This window comes from Anser anser, assembly GCF_964211835.1.
Source record: "Anser anser genome assembly, chromosome: 3".
Lineage (NCBI taxonomy): Eukaryota > Metazoa > Chordata > Aves > Anseriformes > Anatidae > Anser > Anser anser.
In genome coordinates this window covers 68,839,404-68,864,431 of record NC_139722.1, presented here as the reverse complement: position 1 = coordinate 68,864,431, position 25,028 = coordinate 68,839,404, and the positions used below count along the sequence as shown (strand labels likewise).

The window sequence follows — 25,028 nt, the reverse complement described above, 5'->3', positions numbered from 1 at the left end:
TGGAATTGAAAGTGGCAATAACATTCTTAGATATAGCATTGTTAAGATATGTATGTATATGACATCAACCTAAAACTTTCCTGAATATGCACTCTCAAAGGTATTAAAAGTGTGTCCACCTTCTGGTATAATTGTGATAAAAATATGGTGCCTTACTTATATAGCTCATAAGTAGCTTTCTTCAACATTCAGAGTCCAGAATTAGCAGGGTGACAGTACACCAGAAAAAAAAAAAAAAAAAAAAAAAAAGTGGTACTGGAAGCATTTATAGTGTCTATTTATGCAATATATGCTGAATTAATTCAGATTATAAAGTATCTTTTTTTTTTTTTTATGAGAATATGATGCTGAGGAAAAATACTAGATTTACATCCCTAAAGCTGAAATTATCTAACAATCCAGCAGATACAAATTAGGCAGAACTTGTTTACTCCCACACTATTCAGTTAAATTCACTCAGTTACATAAAAGAAGGTGGATAATTGAGGCCTTCAAACTCCCATTGAGCCTGCCACCAATGGTATCTTCTTGTGATAGCTGTCATTTTGTCCACCAGGAATTTCAGAAAAATGTGTAGGTGAAAATCTGGTTCTGATGACATCATTGGGGTTTTGCAATCAATGTCACAAAAAGCAGAAAATTACCACTATTGTACATGATAATTATGTTCAGCTGACCCCAGTTTTTTTTATCTGTTCAGCCAAAGATGTCAGGGAACACACTATATTCTCTTCATTTGCAGTAGTCCTTACTAAAATTCTGTACATGAAATTATGAACTAAGTATGTTGATTAGCATTGTGACATAAACTAAACCATCAGGAAACCTGCAACAAAACATAATTTATTCAAAATCAGGCACTCAGAAATGCTGCTGAAGGAGATCTGTAGCTATGTCCACATATCTGAGGTTGTATGACTCATTTCACTGTTCATAGAGGTGCTTTGTTTACCTGAGTTACAATTATACACCCTAGGCTTTATCCGAAGGGTTTTCTCTGCTTTGTGTCTATTTACTCAGACATTTATAAAAATTATCTGCTGGCCATTTTCTTTCTGTCATGATGTTTAAATGAAGAAAAATTGTGTTGGAATTCTCAGAAATTTGCAATGCATTGCAAAAATTACCGCTTATCTGCATAAATAACAAGGAAGACCCTTTCTGGGGCATTGGCTTAAATGTACTAGTAGAGCTTAAAGAGGCTCAATTTAGACATGCAAGAACTGTCTTTACTCTGTAATGCAATATTAATATCATTTTCTGTCTTAAATATTGGAATCTTACCTATTAATTATTGACAAGTAAGGATAGATGACAATGCATGCCAGTGGAATAAATGCATATATTTGAAAGGAAGATGTTTAAGTTGCTTCAGCAATACAGCAAAAAATCAAGCATTGTTTTATTCTTCAGTGATGAAATCAAGATATTTATTTTGTTTGGTCTACATGAACTAGTGACTTAGTGTCAGTCTGGTCCTTAACTGTAAGCAGCTGCATAACTTTGCACTTTCTTGCTTTCTGAAGGATAGGTAGGTCACACATTAAGAAAATTTCAGTATAAAAACATGTTGAATAAAAATAAAAATTAAAAATTAAAAAAAGCCACTTTAGAAACATGCAACTTCAAAGAAGGCACGTTTTCATTTGTGGAAGAAGGATTTCAAGGCAGACCTTTAGAAATGGAAATGCTTGGAGACAGTATGTACCTTAGCAACAAGAAACTAAAAGACTATGTCTACAGGAATGTACACAGAATTTAGGACAGTGTAAATATAATAGCAATAAATGCAGATTTGCAAGCTACTAAAGTCAATATTTCCTTTATTATTCTATAAGAAAAGATAAAACATAAATCAAGTTATAACTTTTGCTTGCAAGATTGAAATCAAGATCTATACCTAGTAGATGATATATGTTTAACATATATATATATATAGAGAGAGAGAGAGACCTTATAGGTATGTAGCTATTTTTTACGCCAATGGAAATTACTCGGAAAAATAAGGAAAAGAATATAAATTAAATGATATTTTTTTTTAATCATACACATAAAGGCTACACCAATGTACACTAATCACTAACAGAGAAGTCAGAAGAATTTTTCTCTAGCTTATATGAAACCTTACTGTTTTGCATGTTCATGTACCAAGTGTCATCACTATTTCACGGTAGTTAGGAAGTGTGTAAAAAGTCTGTTCTTCCTTTTGGCCTCTATCAAAAAAGACAGAGAATGGGATTTTAATGGTAAACATAACAAGAACTAATCACCTTGATTTGGCTGATCTGTTTGTCCAAAGGAGATGATGTTGTTTCCAAAGTTTCCAGTTCTTTTTCTTTTTCAGCTATCCAGATGGACAGAGCTTCAAAATTATTGCCAAAATGATCCCACTTGTTTTTCACCATTTCCATGCTTTTAATACTAAAATTAACCAAATTAATTAGAGAGAATAAAAAGTTTAATATATTAAAACTCCCTGTATTCTTGCTGGAATAAAAATGTAACTAATTCAGTCTAAAGGAAGGGCATTTTAAAAACTCCTGATTTTAAAAGACTAAGATGTGAGCCTAAATTCAAACTTGTCTCTCTTTTAGACTGTGCACACAAAGTCAAACCATTATGTTAGTCATAGTGGGGACACCTGTGTTTTCTGAGGTAATAATTTCATATTGAGCCAAAGAATCAACAGATATGACAAGTACCTCAAAGTTAATATATTTATGTTTTGAAACATCCATTATAGATATGTTAAACAGAGAGAGACAATGACTGATTCGTATACATCTTGGAAAGCAAAAAAAACACCACCCTCCCTTTTTTTTTTTTTTTGGCACAAGTGAGAAGTCTAAGGCCCTTATAAGATCTGACAGCATTAACTTTCAGTGTAGAAATTTCTTCTACTTTAAAACCAATCTAAAGATACCAGTACTAATGTGGGTCCTACACACAGCTTGCACTTTCCATTCCACTGAAAATATAAAAATTTCATTAGAAAAGTTTGAATATTACAAAACTCCAAAATACATGTTCATTTTAAATATAGCCTTAAACAAACAAACAAAAAACCATTTTTTTAAAAAAGATTTGATTTCATTTCCTTTTTTCTTTTTTTCTTCCCTCAGTAATGCTAGAGGAAGCTTTAAGAAAAGATGTCACTGAAAAAAGTAAAAATGTCCTTTTTGTTTTTTCTTATTTATTTTCAAAATGAAAATTTCCCCTTCCTGTTCACTGTCATAATATATGTATGTAGGATACCTTCAAATTACTGGGCCAACATTTTTATTAATGTGAGTTACAACATAACTTTGACACATTGATTATGTGTTCTGCAGATTAACTATAGAGAGTTGTATATATTCATGGGTTTTGCAGAAGGGATTTATTTCTTTATTATCTGTCATATCACAGTATCACAGACATTCTGTATAAACCATACATTCGACTAAACCTGTTCCATACCTAGATCAAAAGGGGATATCAGCAATGGTTTCCATTTAAAACTAGATTACATGTTATTAAAAAAGTGAATATTAGTTATTGGAAGGATGAATTTCCTGTATCAAAATTAACTAAAATCATACAAGCTTTTTCAGTAACATTGGGGGGGGGGGGTGGGGGGGGGGGGGAGGTTTATAAAGTATTCAGAAAGATATGGTAGAATGTTTGATTTCAAATTACTCTAATACACTTGAATAAAATGTATCCAAAAAATAAAAAAATTGACCAACAATAATCAGAAAGTTGCATCTGCTGCAGAGGCTTGTTATGTTCTGTTTTACAGCTCTTCTCTGTTCTTAAAGATGTTCTTCTTCATCAGGGAGAAAAGGGTACCAACTAAATTCGTACCAACATGCTGACTTGACAATGGTCAATAGAGAAAAAAACACAAAACAGTAATGCTGACATTGTCTTTTGCTCATATTCAGATGGAATACGTGGTATTCCACTACATGGTGTCTTCTTAAACTTGTATAGCAAATTAATCTACATAGTAAATCCACGAAAACATCTTTTGTGAGTCTGCTCTTAAATATGAAAAAAATACAAATTTCATACACACATACAAGTGTATGTGTATATAGAAAAATGTCAAAAGCTGAAGCACTCTTGAAGAGTAACTTTGAGCTGAGTAACTTCAGATTACTTGGGAAAAGGGATAAGACTTTCACAAATACCAAAACATACAAATATTTACAGCATTTAACAATATTTTCTTGTAGTTTGAATGTCACACTTTTAAACATAATTTGGCAAATGATGCCTTCTCATTTGTGATGGCAGAAGCAGCTTTTGATATTGCCCATGAAAAAAAATATCTGGGCATTCAGCTAAGATAAAGGCACTTCTTGACATTTCTATAGAGAAAACGGAAAACTGAAAATTGAGGCAAATATGGTACTGTTCTCATATTTGCACTGAGATTTTTCTTTCTAAAAGATTGTAGAACCTTAAGAACAAGATTAATTATCCCTTCTTCACAAGACTGGGGCTTAAAGGTAAGAACCGTGACAGGTTAAATGTAACTACAATGATTTCATAAATTATGTATTATCAAACAAAGATTAAGTTTATTTGCACATGTTACCCTTTTGACATATTTGGTACTATAATCTGGTAGTTATGTCATGGCAAGCTGAAAATGACAGAGCTGATGAGACAACACAAAATGTTGGGCAAGGGATTCTAGAGATCTGATTCAATCTTATAGTGGAGAATAAATATTAAGACTTATTAAGAACGTACTCTTCTTCAAGAGTAACTTCTACTTTTTTCACTTGTTCTTGGATAGATTTTGCCTGCTGCTGAAGGGACTGCTTGTTCTTTGAACCAAGATGTATCTCAGAAGAATTCTTCACCAAATTCTCAGCTTGTATAGTCATGGCTTCAGCATGTTTAGAAAGTTCCTGTAAGGATGAAAGACATATTAATACAACTACGTACAGTTTTATATATTCAAAAAGTATTTTTTGTCCTCAATGTTTGTTCTTGGAAAAAAGTATTGCACAGCGTTATGTGTGTCCCATATGTATATTCTGAATGTGTAAATACACAGAAAAAAACCTCTCAATAAAGTTATTTTCATGTTGCATTTAATGTATATTCATTTTAACAAAATGTATCCAATGAACTTTGGAAAGGAAAACTATGTATGTCCAAAAGGTATTAACTCAACTAATGGAAATTTATTCTATAGCTCTTCATTTTTTTTTTGTTGTTTGTTTTAAATGAATTTTTGAATACTATATGCTTTCAGTAACCATCTATATTTTATATTACACTGCCCTTTAAAGAGATGACTTTGTAGTATCTTGTAGCTTGTAATTTCACTTGGTTTAGTAGCTATTTTCTATCATACATAGTAAATGTGCTCCAGAACAATGGATTCAGAGAATAAGCAAGGTAGGTATAATGTGGTATCAGGTTCACCACAGGGTAAAAATGTCATGAAAAGCACAGCACTATGGAAAGTCTATCACTTATATTACTTCTATATTAGTAAATAAATTGGGCTGGAATAATTTTCTTTTATTAAGGTTAAGTGGCATGTTATAGCTTATAGGTTCCATACAGTGGAATTCTTTCTTTTGTCTCCTCAGGGCTAGAAGAGTGTTAGTTGCCATAAGCCACATACATGACTTTGCCAAGGAGTACACTATCAATGATGATGTGCCAGAGCTTGATACTCTTTAGCTTACCAGTACAGACAATTACCGAGCATAAAATGGGAAGTTTTTAAAATAATTTTACCATTTTATCATTTTATACATTCAGATAAAGATTTTGAATAATTCTTCATTATGTTTTTAAGAGATAACATTTTACCTCTGAAGTTTATGTAGTCTCTAAACTGTATACGGAATTTGCATCAGCATTAACAATAAAATATTGTATGCAATATGCTCAGAATATGTTAACAAAAAAGGCAGAAAGATATTTCAGTTCCTATATCTCACACAGTGAATACCTTTGTCTGATCCAGTTCTGAAGAGAGGCTCTCTAAACTGCTAAAATTTAAGATACGTTCAAGTGCAGAGCTTGCTTGATTAAGGTATTTTACAACTGTTTCTTTGTCCCTTTCAAACTGCTCCCATTTATTTATTGTGACCTACAAAAAGAAAACAATAACAAACAAAGAAAAAAACAAAACACAAAGACAAAAAGGACAAAGAAGAGAAAAAATAAAAAAGAAGGAATTTCATTTCAAGTTACAGAAAAATTAAAAAAACCAGAAACATCTAACATAAAATAATTTCTCCTGAAATGCCACCTATTCTACAGATGAAACTGTTTTGAACCCAAAAAAGAGTTTTTCTTTGCATTTTCACACTGCTTCACTGATTTTGCACACTGTTCAATCTGTAAGGTGACAGAAATATTTAAAACTTATATTTGAATGTCCTTTAAGTCTGAAGTGATGACTGCAGATGCTTATGCTTATGGTGACAGGAAGTCAGCAATATCTAAAAGGATTTTATGAAATAAAACCTTTACTTGGACATAAGAATCTGTTTAGTTTTGATCGTATTAAATATTGACCAACATTTTATTGACTAGCATTTCATTACCAGTCACAAGAATTATGACAAATTAATTATGACAAAATAATTAACAAATATTTTCTTGATTCTGAAGCAAAGCAAAGCAAAATTAAGGTTTCATATATAGGATTCTTTAGAAAAAAAATGGTTTTGATAATAAATTGTTACTTTAAGAAGTTATTTGGGCTCTGTTGATCATGTTATTTTTCAGTCAGTGATACAGCCTAAAGTATTCCACTTGATTTTTCTGTGATTTTTTTATTTCCTTCTCTAGATTTAGGATGACAGCAAGTATTCCACACAGTAGCCATGAGGCTTATATTTGCACAACATCTGCACAACATTATTACTCTATCATTCTGCCTTAGTACTCTCAAATAAAGGTCCATGTCATCTTTAATAACCAGGGGTGATAATTAGCCCATCCAAAAAAATAATTCATAGATGTCTACTTAAACTATATTGTTACTGAAAAGTTGGGACTTTTAAACATTTCCAAACAAAATGCTAGTTCTTTATTTAGAAGTATCTAGCAGCTTCAAGAAGTTTTGATGCAGGCACTGATCATGAAAACCTCAAGGATCAAGATTCAGAGGTGAGAATGAAAATTCTGACTTTTTATATAAAATATTTTTTCTTCCTAATAAAAAAAAAAAAATAGAGAAGAATAAAGCATATGTTTTTATTTCTACTTGCAAGGACCCACCTGCAATTGCTCTTCACGTTTCTCCATAGTCTGCTGCATGTTCTCCAGTGTTCCTTCCAACTTTAATAAATCCTCCTGCATTGTGCTTGGCAGTCCACCTTCAATCTGCAACTGTTTAGCTTGGAAAATCTGCTGTTGCACATCTTGCCTCTTTGCACGGAGTCTCCTAGTCCTTTGCTAGAAGGATTCATCCAACAGGAATGATCAGACTTTTTAGCTCATTTGGGAAATTGGCACACTGAAACCACTTTCTGTGGTTTGCAATAGGTGTGCACTGAAAGTAATAAGCAGAGAAATAGACTATGCAAGTATTACTTGAGTCACATATACTCGTAGAGTATATGACATGAATTCCAAAAGGTGTATACACCTCCTGTGTCATAGAAATGGAAGAGGGAGAGTGACAATATATGGTCATTCATCCAAAGAAATGTTTTAGAAAGAAGAAGCTGCAACGGTTGAGCAACTGCAGCAGTACCCAAAGGTGCATGCATTCATCATGAGTGCCTTGAAGTATCTGCTTCTGCTCTGTGTTCTTTGAAGAACAGATTGGAGCCTTGGATTGATTAAAGCAATATATCAGCTTGCTTTATAGCACTATCAGAAACTCCTAAGACTATATCCCCTTTCCTAACATGCCCGACACATTACCAGCCTTGCTATGCAAGCTGACAGTTGCCCAGTCATTTCTACTCTGGTCTTTGTCAAAGTATTTTTTCACCATACCAGACTTTATACCAAAAGAGAGAGAAGAGTGCGAGAACTCAGGGAGAAGTTAACTGTTCCTACTACCTATCCTATGATGAGTAAGGATTGCAGAGTATTGAAAGAACAATATGAACCTTAACACATACAACAGCTTTTAAAACACCAAAGAGTTCAGATAAAATAGAGGCAAGACATCATAGTGCCTGGTTATGACTCTTGCAAGCTTTGATAGAGAGAGCTATGCTACTGGACATAACATAGTTCAGTAATTACATACCCCCTGCCTTAAAGAAGAAAAAAAAAATCAAATATGGACATAGGTGGAGAAATTGCCCTACCTGATGATGAAACAGTAGTTGCTGAGCTTGTAATAAACTTTCAGTATCCAGGATCTTTTCAGCCTCTGCTTGGGCTTCTTTAGAGTTGTTGATTAACTCTTCAATTGTGCTTTTAACTTCTTCTTTGTACTGAACACAGTCTCCAAGAGTGCCTAATGCCTTTTCAATCTACAATTAATGATAACTTTATATGTTTCATGTTAAAAGACAAATCTATATTGTAAGGACGTATATATGTGGAATACTTTTTGTAAAAAATGAATTGTTTTACAAAAGAATTACAAAATTGTCTTAAAAAAAATTGTAAAGACCAAATTGTCTAAATTTTTATATCTTTAGAATTCTTAGTGTACACCTTTAACTTTACATTGGTGAGCGACTGTAGCCTTAAAATGTGACTGTAGAGAGCTTTGTCTTGCTTAGACATACACCCTACTACATTGACATACGGTGGATAGCTGTCTAAATAGAGAGAGAGTGCTAGGCACTGAAATAGGCTCCTCAGGGCAGTGGTCATGACACCAAGCCTCCAGGAGTTCAAGCAGATTTTGAACAACACTCTTAGACATACAGCTTAATTTTTAGGTATCCCTGTGTAGAACCAGGGGTTGGACTCTATGGTCATTGTTGACCTGTTCCAACTTGGGATATATTGTTCTGTTGCATTTTTAGATTCAAAACAAGTTTAAATTCTAGTTCTTAATTTCTTGTTGTAGCTTCATGAACTTGTGTTCCCCTTGGCTCTGACTTTTAGAGGAAACAAAAAGCAAAAGTACTTTAATATATTAAAAAAAAAAAGGTATCATTTATTTATTGCCATCACTTGGAAATCATAACATTGGTTCTCCCCAACTTTCCAAACATACTTTTTTCATGATGGAAATTCAGAAAATTTTGATTAAATACATGGAACTTTTACACAGTTTGAACACTTATGAGGTCTCCACAAGGATTGACATTAACAGTGAAATTTGAAATTTCAAGCCTTTCTCTATACTGAACTATTTTTCAAATTGATCTGTTCTGACTTCTAAGTGTAGGAGGTACCAATTTTCTCCTAATCTTTCTTTTTACTGTAAAAACTGTGAAGTGGTAAGATCCCTAAGATCCCACAGACCTCAAGGGTTCAGTGAATTCTGAAAAGTTTTACTTCTTATTGACTAGAAACTGCCCATTATTTCAGCAGTTCCAGTATCTCATTACCATTCAGACCTCAGATAATTGTGGCCTTTTTCGGCAAATTCAGTGCATGTTTGACATCTAAATGATTTCAAATCACCTCACAGTATTTCTTTTATTATTTCAGTATAAAAGATACACAAATTAAGATTAAAAACAAGGCGTATATCCAACAGTTGATAGGTTTTCCCAATGTTAATTAAGAACTGATTTTAGAAAACTATTTTTTGCCTCTAAAAATACTGACATTTTGATTCTATAAATATTTTATTTACTAGGACACATTTCAGTTCTGACCAAAAAATAAAAAAGGATTATAAATCTATTATAATACTGTTTGTATCTTTTATCTGCTTGTCTCACAGCTTTGCTACCCAGACAGTACAAATGTTTTTTTTTTTTATTATTATTATTATTATTTTTTTTTTTCATTGCTGAATGCTTGCAGTTTAATTAACACACACACATATATATATATATCAGGAAACTTGTGAAGCCATGATTGATGTCATTTCATATGACACTGTAAATGGAGATTTCTTGTGTCCCTCATTCTGTACCTCAGCCAGCAAATCCAGGAGTCCCTTGAAGTCACTGGAAAGTTTACATAGCTCATCCTCTGTCTTTTTGGCCTCCATATCAGTACATACTGAAGTCAGAACAGCAAGTCTAGATTTCAGCCAGCTGTGATTTTCTCCTTGCTTGTTAATGTGCTGCCTGATTTCCTATGGAAGAATCAAAACATATTTTCTTCAAGTAAATAAAATATATTAATGAGTGGCATTCATGGCATCAGTTCAAAGATTAGTGGTATAAACATACTATTTTTGTTCTTATCTTGAAACACTAGAAACGTAAAGTTTTTCTGATCACATACTCTATCTAATTCTGTTCCAATCAGTGGCTAGTTTTTTGCATTTGCTCCACAGACTTTACAGAACTGCCTTCTATAAAATAGTAGTAGAATTATTTTTACTCACAAACTAGCATTTTTTACCTATAGAATATGGGTAGATAGTTGGTATCATGTATATATTTTTCATAGATTGAGCAAATTTCTTAGTTACAACTTAGATCTTAAATGCTAACTTTCTCAAACATAAACATCATGTAAGGTTCTACTACATATTTCTTCTTCCATTTCAATCTATATTTTTTCAGTCTTTTCATCCAGTAGTTATTTTATGTCTTTGTATCAATGCTGATAAGAAGCTGTCAGCAAGTAAACTACATGAATAAATTAGACTCTCTGGAGCAGAAGCACCCATTTAACTAACAGTCTTTCTGCTTTATCAAGGTCACCCTAATTTTATTTCTCTGCACAGCTGGCCTTTACAAACTGTTCATGACTTTCACACAAAGTTTTATGTTATGTGATATTCCTATATTGGCTTCTAACATGTGGAGAGAAAAAAAAATGGTTAGGTCTGAAGGACTAGAAGGACTGAATCTTAAACTGTCCTACTATTTCTCTTACCATTCACCAACACAAAAGTGAATGTTAGACTATCTCTGCCTTCCCTGTTATACTATTGTAGAAGAGAAGTCTTATTATAGACGTTTTCCCTAAATGTTTTGTAAATGTAGGGCAATAACTTGATCCTTCACAAACACCCAGTCCAGAAATTTTGGCTTTTCTTTGCACCACACTTTTAACTGTACATGCAGCAGAATAAGGGGCAAGTATTTAGTGTACTTGCTGCTATATTTTGGATGGTCTGAATATACTGGTAAAGGGACCTGCTATTCTCTAAATTTCTAGAATTAGGAACTTATGCCATGATTTGTTGCACATGGAATTTTGTCCTGTGAATATTTTTAAGAATTCTAAGAATCAGCAGAACTTTATTCATGGTTTCCACACTAAAACAATTGCAATACTTCAGAGTACAGTTTTATTCAGAGACCCAGTATCAATGAGTGTAGTTTAGTTAGAATATAAGCCAAGGGCTCACCCCCACAGATGATTTAAACTGCTCATATTTGGCAGTATCATTGACACTTTCCTTTATCTTCTTTAGTTCTCTTTCTGTTGATGAAATCCAATTTGCCAATTCGGAAAATCTGAAATAAAACATCACATAATGCGTTCAGCTCTGGGGACCCCTATATAAGAAGGACATGGACCTATTAGAACGAGTCCAGAAGAGGGCCATGAGGATGACCAACAGGATGGAGCACCTCTCCTATGAAAACAGGCTGAGAGAGTTGAGGTTGTTCAGCTTGGAGAAGAGAAGGCTTCAGGGAGACCTTATAGAAGCCTTCCAGTACCTAAAGGGCAACTACAGGAAAGCTGGAGGTGGACTCTTCATCAAAGAGTGTAGCAATAGGACTAGGGGTAATAGTTTTAAACTGAAAGAAGGTAGATTTAGATTAGATATTAGAAAGAAGTTCTTTACTCAGAGAGTGGTGAGGTACTGGAACAGGTTGCCCAGAGAAGTTGTGGATGCCCCATCACTGGAAGTGTTGAAGGCCAGGTTGGATGGGGATTTGAGCAACCTGATCTAGTGGTAGGTGTCCCTGCCCATGGCAGGGGGGATGGAATTATATGATTTTTAAGGTCCTTTACAATCCAAAATATTCTGTGATTCTGTGAAGAATGCAAATGCAGAATGCAAAGCAAGGTGAAAAGACAATGACTACCACTGTTAAATGGTAACCTCTTAAATTTAAGCTAATAATTATAAAACCCTCAAAACCCTGCTATTATTTGTGGAATCACTACATATAGTTATAGTTAGCTTGAAGTCAAGAACACAGTATTTATCATTCTTTACATGGTACTGATCTACACGGTACCAATCTATAATGACATTTCAAGGAGTGATCACACATAATGCACTACCAGACCCCTCTAGGAACTGGGCTGACACCTGTTCTTATAGCCCTTCCAGGTGTCCGAGTGCTCTGTTAGTTTTGCGTATGTGCTGTCTATCTGGGATTTCAGCTCCTTCAGGATTCGTTGGCTACTTTCCAGCGTAGCTCTCACTGGATCAGAAACTGGAAGTTTTTGGCAGAGTTCCTCAATTCGTTGTAGTCTCTTCTCACACAGATGGTAAGATCCCTTGTCACCGAAGAACAGCTAATGGGAGACAAAGCAGAAAATTCAATAATAATCTAATTGGCAGAAATCACAAAGCATATCTATATATTTGCTGTAAACTGGTCATACATGCTGCTACTAGGTCATACATGCTCCTACTAAGCTTCTAGGTATTAGCATGAAAGGATCAATTCCAAATGATTTTATTTATTTATTTTATTAAAGGTCCAAAGCATTGAACTGATTCAGTTGTGCACAGTGTTTGGTGGCTTGAGTTGGTCAAATGTGTTTACCATTTATATTCAGATATATTTCTATACATGCCCACTTGGTGGCGTATAGTTCATACCATGTGCTCCTCGATCATCCTTTCTTTGCCTTCTCTGGTTAGCACCTTGTTCTGACGAGCTAGTTCAGCTTTGCACTCCTCCACTGTGACCAGAAGCTTGTTTTTCTGCACTTCAATTTTCAAATGAATCAAATGATATGGAGCTTCTGTTTGAAGATCCTACATTCCCACAGGGGCAATAAACAAGCACAGAAATAAAACAATACACCCATTACCTCAGTGTGAAGTAACTGCAAATAAATTATCTAACAACTCCTAATATAGAAAACAAGGCATCTTAGATGTTTTAGATCTAAGATGTCTCTTAGAAAGATGATAAAGACATATGTTTGTGGGATCCAGAATATGTATTTATAAGGCACGTCTCAGAGATATCTTGGATCTTGACCAGATATACGAAGTACTTCCTGTTTCAAAACAATAAAACAAAAAATAATAGTGAACCTATATTCACACCTGCTTTCAGAGGTTCCTGTTTGCATGCCAGTGAGAAACCACTAATTCTTCACTCCAACTCTGACCTACAACATGTTGTAACAGGCAAAAATTCTACAGCTTATGAGAAATGTCTGTTCAGTTGTCTGAGTTTGTTCGGTTTGTTCAGAGTTTTTGGCAGAAGACTCAGTGTAAACCGATAGCCTGATTTCTTGCAAATTTGCTTTCCTAAGGTTGGGAAAGTAATTGCAGTCATCCAACATCAGCATAAAGTAAGAAAAGCTAGCACTTAGGCTCAACAAATATTCTTAACACAGGTAACATTATGTCTGTACACAGGTGAAGAAATTAAGGTTTCATAATTGTTTTCTCTCATTTCCTGAATTTTGACCACTTAGATTATCAGTGCTTTTTCAGGAGGGTATTTGTAGGTGTAGGTGTATCTGGTGTAGTAAAACATAGATTTTTCTCCAACTGTATGAGAAGTCAAAGAATACAACTAATTTATTTATTTATTTATTGTAACCTATATTCAGCATATAGGTCATGCAGAAACTTTCCCAAGTTAACACAGAATGTCCAGAGAAATCATTCAATGTCACTAACCTTCCACTGCCTATGGAGTTTCCTCACAGCTTCCTGCAGGCTGTGTTGCTCTTGTTCAGGAAGGATGTCAGTAAGTTCATCGCAAGCTTTCAGGAAGGCATTTAGGACTCTCTGATCCAACTGGTTAAAGAATTCCTGAGTTTGAAGTGAAAGGTGAAAAGTCAGATGACAAAACTGGTTATTGATATGATAACTTGCTAGCATGAAGTTCCTTAACACACACTGTAAGTTTCAACGTCACATCTGTTGCATTGAAGAAGTAGAGTTTGAACTAAGGAAAACTTTGTCTATCTATTTATAGTCCAGCAAATGAATTTATTCTGGGGCACCCAGACAGTACATTGATATGGTGTTTTAACTAGAATAGTTTTTAAAGCCACATGTGTAAGTAATCATTATAATACACAAACGAATATTCATTCATCTGAAAACCCAGCAGTGGATGTGTGAGCCTGTCAAAACACAGACTAATGCTCTCAACTCCAAACAGTTCTATAGGCAAAACCAACCTTCATGTCTAAGGGGTTCTTCTCTCTGCACTTTCTGGTTGCTTACATTCACCAATAAGAAGGATGATTGTTATATATATTTTTCTTTTAAATTTTTTTTTTTCCAGTCTTAACATTGACCAGGTCCATATCACTTCAAAATATGGAAGAAATCTATGTCAATTTTAAAATTAAATAGGTTTTTCACTTCTATGTCATGCACTTAAAGAATTCCATGAGGAAAATTAGAGAATGTACTCACACTATGCTTCCTGAGAAGTTCTTCAGGATTTCCTTTTTCTTTTAAGCAACAATTGGCAATCTGTATAACTTTCTCCAGTTCTGCTCTAGACTCCTCAAATTTCTTCATCAGACGGCTATTTGCTTCTATGTTTTTTCTCCATTCACCAGCTTTCCTGACCATATTCTGAGTTATAAACAAAGAAATTTAATTGGCACTTTTTCACTGTTTTTTATTTACTTTTACCACTATCTTACCTAAAAATGAATTTGATTGGTGTCACTCTTGCAAATACATTTTATTCACAGCTGCTCCTCTTCTCCCTTTCATGTTCCCATTTTCCCAGTTTTTAATACCTATACAAAGACTCACCCTGATGTCATCCTCGATTCAATTAAAAATGGATAGTTATTCAATACAGGTATCTGTGATACTTTCAGAATGCCTAAAAGCCATTTGGCTAACATTTATTTCCCAAAGACTGCTTTTAAATGTAAAGCAGTTGTTGTTTTGTTTAAATGTTTGTCATTGCATTTCTCCTTTTATCAGACTACCATCTTCTGCACCAACCCCTGATTAAAAAATGAGGGGATGGGATCGGAGGGGAGAGACAGATAAACATGGTTTAGCCTATGGATCCAACCAGTTCATTGCTACAGATCTGACCTGGAGGTTTGAACAATAATCATTCTAGTAGGCCACATGTCAAACCATGTAAAAGGCTGCTTAAAAGAGACATATTTTTTTTGTTGCTTAGTTTATATTTCTCTTGTTTTGAAACCTTAGTTACATTCTTTATTATTCTGCCTTGCATTCTGTCCTGATACATGGCGTTATCCAGCAGTTACAATCCATAAACAAATAATAAATGTTAACAGGACAAATGATCAGTTCACCGGTTCAGCTGCACCAAGGTAATTCCAAGACTGTGTACTAACCACACACTTCGCTGTCCTCACTGATTACTAACCCCAGTGTAAAGGAATTACAGTGGTTTTACCCAGTGAGCTAATCAAATCTGTAGTTGTCAATTTAAACATCTTGCTAAGCCTTTTTAAAGGTTCCAGATAAATTTGTGTAAAATAATAAAGTTGTATAGGAATGTAGTCTTTACATGAGAAAAAGCAAATTTCCAGATCCATAAATATTTTAAGCCCAGAGAAGAATCACTGTCCATCCTTATAGAAACAGAATAATTAATGTTTAAACATGGTGAATTTATCAAGACAATTGTATCTGCCTCTGTAAACATAAACATAGCTTAAATAGATGATTTCTAAATGGTAAATCAAAAACTATAGATCTTTAAGTAGAACCCACAAAGTACAATACATTTTTTGAAATCCACCTCTCAGGGACAACTCTTTACTGACAGATAATTGTCTGCAGCTTGAAATTCAGTTTAGATAGCCTTACACAACAATACATTACAACAATTACAACAATAATTGCCTGAAAACAAATCTAATAGAACCCAGTATCTGGAGATCTTCACCCAAGAAAATGTTTGAGTTCGTGACAGACTGGGGCTAAGTAGCCCTGAAAATATCAATATTACTAATAACATAGTAATGTTCTAATAATTCTAATAATAATGTTCTAATAATTCTAATAAGAATTCTAAAGCTAAAGTGGATTCTAGCCCTAAGTGCATTTTTACATTAACAAATGTAAATTCTGACTTTATCTTCAGGATCCACTGCATTTTCTGATGAAATACAAAGCCCCAGACCAATAGCAGCAATTGCAAATCTTTCTGCATATGACGAAGATTTCAAAAATACGCACCAAGGTGTTACATAAGTACCTGAAAAGTAATCTGAACTTGTGTAACTTTCTTCTGAAATGTTGACTGATGGAAATGCTGGAACACTTCACTAGAAGCCACACACTGCAGGATACTCTGACTATTTCTCTCAATGAGGGACAAAGCTTTCTTGCAGTTTTCTTGATAAGCTACCAGATCCTGAAAGAAAGAAACATATATCCACCCTGGCCAGGAATAAAGGAGAGAAAAGTTTGGCAAAATAACAGGAAGATGTTTTTTAACAATAACAAGGTAAAAGCACCACAAAAAAAAAAAAAAAAAAAAAAGAACAAAAAAACACAAAAAAACAGCCTACAGAAAATGTTAGATGGAATGAAAAATAGAGTTCTATATGTAAAATAAATAAACAAACAAAACAAAACAAGAAAAAAAACAGACACGTGCCAAAGCCCTTTGGATATTTTTGTAGAATACAGGTCAGTGCATAAATCTGTGATTTAATTTTATGTGATGTCTGTATTTATATCACAATTCTAATTTTGCTGTGAAAATAGACATCAGAATGACAACTCTCAATAGCAGACTGATCTTGCCTTTCAACAAATTAACCTTTCCTGTTAGAAGCCTTCATATAAATGAGAAGATTTCAGTTCCTTGATGGCAAACAACTGCAGAAGAAACATGAAATTTTATGATGACATTCTGAGTCTGGGCAACATCAGGAAAGAGGAAAAGAGTACTCAGACTGCTTCTTAAACAGCAGACTGGACACATGACTTGTGTTGTGTTCACGTACAGGAGAGGACTGTTGTGATTGAACAGCCAAGCTCACGAGGTCATTTTTTTACCCAAGTACAATCAAAGCTTGAAGTCGCTGGAAAAGAAGACCCTTCTCATTGACTTATGCCAATCTCTCCACATTGCAGGCTTGAAGTATTTTTACGTACATATACATAAAGCACACTAATGTAAACATATAGTACACAGTATATATAATATTATACATTGTATAATATATATAATATATAATATTATACATTGTATAATATATATATGTTATATATAATATTATATATATATATATATATATATATATATAATATTTACATTTCTAACATTTCAGTCCTATTTCCACAACAAAGATCTCATATTTGCACCTTGGATTGAGAAACCATGGGCTATAGTGGGGGAACATAGTTTTCAATCCTTGTGTGTTTATGCCTAGCTGACTTTAGGATAGGTTATGTTTATTGCCTGAATATGAAGAAACATTTGGGCAGCTGACCAAATTAAAATAAAAAACCTTAGTAATCGAATTGTACATATAGAAAATGAAATAGTCAGAGGAAGCAAATCCTTTTTTAAAGCAAGTCATTTTATAAACTTACTTGAGCTTTTTGTTTAAGAAGTGTTGTAGACTGTGTTTCAGGATCCTGGATAGAAATTATTTCATTGACTTTTTCAAGAGATTCATAAAAATTTGTTATTTGTTTCTCCAGTTCTTCCAGTGGAGACAGCAGATGCTGACTTTCATACAGCAGGGCACAGGAATACTCCTTAACCTTTTGGTCATTGCAGAGAAAAATAATTATTAAAAAGGTAATAAAATTCAATAAACAGTAGCTTCATTTACACGTAAATTTATATAGTTGGTAAATGTCTCTTTTAAGATCAATCCCAGTACTGTATTACTTTAAAAATAAATAAATAAAATAAAATAAAATAAATTTAAAGATGGTAGTCTTGAGGTCTGAAAGAAGTAATATTTTCTCTACCATTAATTCACTCCACTGTTACTACAGACATACATTTGCTCAAATGCATATTCCTGTTTTTTTTTTTGTTTTTTTTTTTTTCCCCTCTCTCATGCAGCTTACTGGTTACTAGTTCAGCAGTGAACACCATGTATAGTAGAAACATGTATTCTGCAACCTTGCTTATCTGCTCTTTGATCCTTGTCAAAGTTGCAAGCATTTCATTTACTTCCTCTTGGGAAACTTCTTTTGTAACAAGTTGTGCCGTTCTTGCGACCATTTTGTACTGAGCTTCCATGGCAGGCAATTTCTGTTTAATATTCTGTAACAAATGTTTCAAGAAAATTTTCAACAATAGCATTCATGCATTCATGGGAGATTCAAGACTATTACCAAGTGATGTGAGATATATATTCCAATTTTTGTCCTGTCTGACTTTGTGAAGCTTGAAACGTAATTCAAATGCATACAAAATGTGCCAAACGGTATCAAATCAGCTCACCCAGATGTGATTTGAAACTAAAGAGAAAGAAATATCCAGATGGACGGTGTTTTGGAAATGTGCTCTAGAAACATCACTCATAGAACACAAGGATTTAGATCAGCCATAGGAGAAGCTATACAAAAATAACACTAGTGAAGAAGAGTAATAATGGAAATAAATGCATACTAATATGATTTTATGCTTTATCCTCAGAATTAAATAGTTACACGCCTCTCTTTTATAAAAGGGAAAGAAAAGAATGGAAGGAAGACACTTACTTCTAAGTCTTGTACAAACATCTTGACATCTAGGAAGGACACTTCTACAGGTGCTGAAAATTTTCTATTGTTTTCATCAACAAAGGCTGTCAAACTGGCAACACCATCCAGGTATTCCTTCCGCATTTTGTCCAGTTCATCTGCTCGAGCATACTAAAAAAGTGTAAAGTAAAAAGAAAGACAGAAACAAAAAAACTTATCCAAATGACATATGTGGCTACTAAATAATTACTTGAGAAAATTAGCATGTTTTCAAAGCAATTTTTTGCTAGAAAAATTGTATTCAATAAAATATGAAGTAATGGAAAATATTCTACACTAAGGGTTTGATTTATTTTCAGCAGTGCTGATGCTAAGAACATTCAAATTAGAGTTCAGCCCTTTTAAGGTATGGATTTTTCCAAGAACGCCAAACTCTCACTGGTTTTTAACCTAGAATCAATGTCTCTTAATTTCTCATTACCTACAGTGCCAATTTTGAAAGTTCAGCAATGAGAAATAATACAAAAAGCCTAGAAAAGCTGAAAAAGAATGGAAAGTCCAGTAAAAACTGCTGGCTGGAAGAAGGGAGAACACAGGAGGTGTTACAAGGGAGAAAGCACTGTATAATGGAAGTGGAGACAGGCTATGGTTTCACAGACAGCATGTGAAAGACATAAGACAAGAAACACATTTCTCTGGGCTTTACAGTTCCACAGTGAATCACCCTAAATATTATTAGCAAATAAAACTTGACAACATTCTAGTTTGTAAAAGTTACAATAAAAAAAAAGTGTGCACTCATAATCTGCTTTTCCATTTAACTTGATTGCAATGGAACTAATCATGCCAATTAAAAAAGCAGATTCAATGTCTTCAAACAGGCAACTGCCAACTGAAGGCTGCTGAAAGGGAAAAATACCATGAGATGTATATCGACAATAAGCAAAAATATTTCCAATTGTGTTTATAAGGTGTGAAACACTTGTGCATAATTTTATCTTCTCTTGTGTCTTTTAATAAGAACATAAAAACATTTATTTTCCAAACAGTTGAATCTCTTTCATGAGACAGATCTGTATTTTTAGTTTTAGTTTTAGTTTTTAAATTTGCTATAAGTACCTCCTGGTTCATGAGATGGAACTAATGTCTGACTGATTTGGGGAAAACATTTAGCTAACTAATTTGCATTGCACCTGCTTATGGTTGTAGTACAGTGATTGAACACAACTTCCATTAAAGGGTAATAAAAATATGCACTTTCAACATTTTCCCTATTTAGTTTTACAGAGCTTGCAATAACAATGGCTATGTAAAACCGATCATTTTCTTAAAAGAAAGTAGAAGTTATGCATGAATAACAATCACCGTATTATGACAGTAAAGAAAAAATACAGGCTATACCAGCTGAAAATGTCTACAAAAAAAGAAAAAAAATTATAACCCAAAAGATAAACAAGACAAATGCCCCAATAGCATTAAACTACTGGCAGGGTTTAATTTCATATTTAAATAATTACGAAAAGTTAGGCACATTAGTAAGCTGTTGTATAGTCCTGCTAGTGGGGCAAATCTGTCTTACTGGCATGGAAATTACAAAGTAAAAATTTAAACATAAAACCAGCAAAACCACATACTTGTTTAACTTGCATAAACAACTCTCTCCATCTTCCATTTAGTAACAGAAGTTGCTGTTTAAGGTCTCTGGAAATGGCCTCATCACATGTTTCAATCAGAAAATTACCAGCATCATTCATGGCTGTATGCTGTTGGATCCAATGAGGTAAGTGCCGGAAAAAATCCTGAAGAAAAAAATGGATGCACATTCTTAAACCTTTGCAGATAACATTTACCTTAAACCATTAAACTAAATTTTAGCCACCCGTTAATGGTTTGATAAAACATTTTGAACAATCATTCTCTAAAACACTTTATATTGGATATGCCATAATAGAATTTTGAACTGTTTGAAGACAGCCTACTACATTAAAAATTGCTACTAGTTTACTCATAGCTCATTTTACTGTGGTGAGTAGCTTCAGTTGAACTAATGGAATTCCTCCTTAAGAGAAAGGATTTGGTCAGTAACTAAAAACACTGTTAGAATAAAATTTCTGATCTGAGAAAATTGATTCTTCACTACTGTTTCCTCCTATCTCAGAGAAGGTGAGAGCTTAAGTGAAAAGGATAGCTGTGACTGATTTCTTTCCCCCACCCCACTAAGACAGCCTAAATAGCCCACCCATTGTACATCTTGTAGGAAGGTACACATAACATAAATTGGCAGAGAAGACAAAGACCAGCTTCGTCCCTTCTCCCCTTCCTTTTTGCTCTGCAAGAGAATGGGCTGTTATCTAAGGATGGGAGTTACTTAAGGCAAGTATCTCCAGGCACTATGGTCACAGCTATACCAGCAAACTAAACAGTACTCAATCACTGTCCCATGATTGTCCACATTATTTAACATGTTCTCTCATATGGCTTTGGCTTCTGCCAGCTGCCCTTCTCCCAAACAGTATGCAATTCAGTGGAGAGCACAGGGCAAGTACTGTTCCAAACAGTCTGAATCAAAGAGGGCACTTTCTTTAGGTGGAGAAATACAGTAGCCGCAAACGTGCAAGCTGAACCATGCCACTTGGTCCTCAAGACCAAGGAAGAGGGTCTGACTCATTTTGTTACTGGCTCTCGATCTAGATTTCCAAGACTGCTTATCTGACAGTGACAGTGCTATGCCATCCCTTGCTTAGGGTCAGATGTGAAAAAGCCCTGTCCAACTGTAATGCCAGTCATCTGAAGTTTTGGAGCTACAGTTCTTAAACTTTACAGTTATATTTGTCAGAACTTATCTACATGTAAAAACATTTCTGATACAATTACATTTTTGATACAACCAAAGAGAAAATTTTAAATGGATATATACTGCTTAAAATTGTTGAAGAAAGAGTAGAACAACAGTGTTTTAAATTCTCAAAGCTGAGATCAGTTAATGAGTACAGATACTCTGTACTGATGTATCAGTGAATAACCATCGTTCTTTAGTAAGCTAAATGTGCAGTTTGAATCTTCTATATGTTGCAGAGCATAGCCTTTGCTTTGTGCCAAGACTGTCCTTTGTGAATACAGGCAAAACTAAGCAAATCTACTGAATCTGGCACTGTCCAGTTCTCCTTATTAGGAGACAGGAGAACTGTCCTGGTCAGCCTTATTAGAGGTCAAGAAGGAATGAGAAGATGGAGCAAACTACTCAAGTCCTTGAATCTATCAATGAATCCACTAAAAAGTTCCAGCCTGAACCTCTCTCTCTCTTGTATGACATTTTTTAAAACAACCTAAGGAAATGCAAAAGTATATAACATATTTCATAATTTACAAAATAGACAAATATAGATGGTATTAGTTCATACCTTTTTAGAATGTTCAGGCTGATTAAGCATTTTTTCGGCATCCTCCAACCAGGCTTGCAGACCTGCCACAGTGCTGCTGTATCTGTCCCAATTAGCAATTACTTCTTCCAACATGCTTCTTACACTTCTCACCTCTACCGAGAGGTTCCTCCACTGTGCTGTTGTTTCATTCATGAATTTCATCACATTCTCAACTTCTTCCACTGACATACAGGAATGAAATCAATTATTTAAGTTTATTATTAAGCTTCTGTGAAGCTTAATTTTATACTACACTTATCCATTCTCATCAGGGAATTATATTTTACCAAAACTGCTGTTTCAGAAGGCTTATACAAATATGTTCAGTTGATAGCCCAATTTTTAGTACAAAATTTATTACTGAAAAATTAACCATGTGAATCAAAGACAGAGGAAAGTACATAAAATGAGTGCCATATTTGAATAGAAACACTGCATATTCATTTTGATGTTCATTTCTAATCTGCAGTAAAAGAAATCAAGAGAGAAAATTAATTTAAAAATAAAGTAGTAGAGATGTGTAATGTAAAAACAAATTATTCCTGTATACAAAACTACTGAATGAAATTGAACTTCTTTCTACTGACTTTAAAACAAAATGCTGCTAATTTTTGCCATTCACTTTTTAATATTTTCTTCACTGCAAGAAAGATACATGTCCTTATTCCAGAAGGAAAAACAGAGATAAGAAAAAGAATCCATGTAAATCCTGAGACTTCACAGAATACACATAATTTGCTACTGGATTTTTAATACCATTGAGTAAATCTATTATTTTTTATTCTTTGCAAGAATATCCTGTCAGTAAAATTTGAGTATCACCATCAATTTTAAATTTCACAACAACAAAGATATTCATTTTCTCTGCAAATATGCTAACCATTTTAACAGCTGCAGCAATCTTCCACAGATGTTACTGTGCTATTATCACAGCAGAGACTAAAGCAATATCATGTCTACCTAGGTCAAATATTGCCCTTATACATTCTCACTGAACCAAGCAGTGCTGTTCAGAAATTACAGGAGGTATTGGTTCAATCAGCTACACATTTTTCTCATGTACACCCATGCTTGAGCTATCATTTGGGTTCCCCTTATAACTTCACAATTGATGAAGAATCTTCTTAAATCAGGGGATACTTTTGCTACTGTGACAACTTTGGGATCAGCTCTCTGGCTGTGTTTTTCTAGTAAATGAAGCCTTGCCAGGGAGTGTCCCCAGGCACCAGAATGTGACTTTCCCTATTGATAATTGGTTCTCTGGCACACTACTGGGCTCAGATCAACAATATTCAAAGAATCTATAAGTTAGGATGGACCATGGACTTCTCCCAGTAGGAAGTCTGAACATGACAATGCCCTTCTGGACATTCAGAAAGTTGAAAAGCAGCTCTCTACCAGCTGGCCTCGTGCTAGAGAAAATGCAAAATTGCTACAAGAGGCTGTAGCCTCTCTGGTGAACTGCAGCCGCTATACAGCTCTATGCATTGAAGAAACAAATATTAGGCTATATTTTTAGAAGATATTTATGTCTGAAGAGATTAAAATGGCATCCCCACAACAACAGAAACATAGGCATTTACCTGAGCCATTTGCTTTGGCATACATTTCAGCTGCTCTTTTCAAGATCTGGTATGTAACTTCATATTGCTCAAAGAACTTACTATTTTCAATAACAGACTGAAAGAAAAAAAAAATAATTACACAGAGAAAATAAAGATAGATATTAAAAATATGTTCCCTGAAATCACACCGGGACAGCAATGACATCTTTTAACTTCATTATTCCTCTATTAATTTATAAAATAGTATATAAATTTCATTTTTTAAAATTAATGGTACAGCAGAGTATCCCCTCAAACTTCAGTTTCTTTACTTTGCATATGGAAAGAATATTTAATATGTTTGTTAATCTGCTAGTTGATCACTTGCTGAAAGTCCTAGCATATGTTACATTGAATATTTCAAACAGAGGATGGTGAGGCACTGGAACAGGTTACCCAGAGAATCTGAGAATGCCCCATCCCTGGAGGTGTTAAAGACCCGGTTAGATGAGGCCCTGAGCAACCTGATCTAGTGGGTGGCATCCCTGCCTATGGCAGGAGGGTTGGAACTAGATGGTCTTTGAAGTCCCTTCCAACCCTAACCTTTCTGTATATTCTATGAATATACAGAAAGTGAAGAAATAAACATTACGTGATCAGTGGAATCATTTTAATTAATGAAAAATTTCCTCCCTATAAGAAGGTTACTACAAAAATCAAATCTAGTTAAACATTAAAAACGGTTTCTGTATTAGTCCTTTACAGAAACACAGATTTCAGTTCAAGAGATGAAATACTTTTGACTGATCCTTGTTTTCTTTTACCTTCTTTGCAAATGGTAAAAATATAGTTAAAGAAATATATGTTTCCAAAGCGGAAAAAAAAAAAAAAGGCAAAACACTTTTCCAAAGTGCAAAACAGTTCTTTTCCTTTGTGAGTGGTGTTTCCAACATGTAATGTGTTACAGAGCAATTAATAATTTATATGGAAATATTTTGGTCACAAAGTTATGCCTCTTTATTTCTGCCAAATGGCTTTTTTTTTAATGTCTTTCAGAAATGTCACTTTATTTAAATGCTCTGTATAAATATATATCTATATTGTGCAAATGTATCTTTTGATACAAAGATATATTGTATCTTGCATTACTTTTTATAAGGTTTT

General features: G+C 34.0%; 1 protein-coding gene across 16 annotated transcripts in view; it reads right to left on the bottom strand.

The window, feature by feature from the left end:
- Positions 1-25,028, bottom strand: part of SYNE1 (spectrin repeat containing nuclear envelope protein 1) — a gene marked incomplete at its 5' end in the record, with an annotated part of 301,642 nt that overhangs the window by 190,269 nt on the left and 86,345 nt on the right. For all 16 annotated transcript variants that reach the window (XM_083830445.1, XM_083830446.1, XM_083830461.1 and 13 more), the window contains 18 exons: positions 2,271-2,421; positions 4,744-4,904; positions 5,966-6,106; positions 7,246-7,422; positions 8,292-8,459; positions 10,031-10,195; positions 11,426-11,534; positions 12,344-12,552; positions 12,863-13,021; positions 13,904-14,038; positions 14,654-14,818; positions 16,440-16,598; positions 17,789-17,962; positions 18,333-18,476; positions 18,917-19,069; positions 20,533-20,697; positions 22,300-22,502; positions 23,904-24,000. In XM_083830445.1, coding sequence (XP_083686571.1) covers positions 2,271-2,421; positions 4,744-4,904; positions 5,966-6,106; positions 7,246-7,422; positions 8,292-8,459; positions 10,031-10,195; positions 11,426-11,534; positions 12,344-12,552; positions 12,863-13,021; positions 13,904-14,038; positions 14,654-14,818; positions 16,440-16,598; positions 17,789-17,962; positions 18,333-18,476; positions 18,917-19,069; positions 20,533-20,697; positions 22,300-22,502; positions 23,904-24,000 — 2,835 coding nt within the window. The remainder of the gene's footprint in view (positions 1-2,270; positions 2,422-4,743; positions 4,905-5,965; positions 6,107-7,245; positions 7,423-8,291; positions 8,460-10,030; positions 10,196-11,425; positions 11,535-12,343; positions 12,553-12,862; positions 13,022-13,903; positions 14,039-14,653; positions 14,819-16,439; positions 16,599-17,788; positions 17,963-18,332; positions 18,477-18,916; positions 19,070-20,532; positions 20,698-22,299; positions 22,503-23,903; positions 24,001-25,028) is intronic.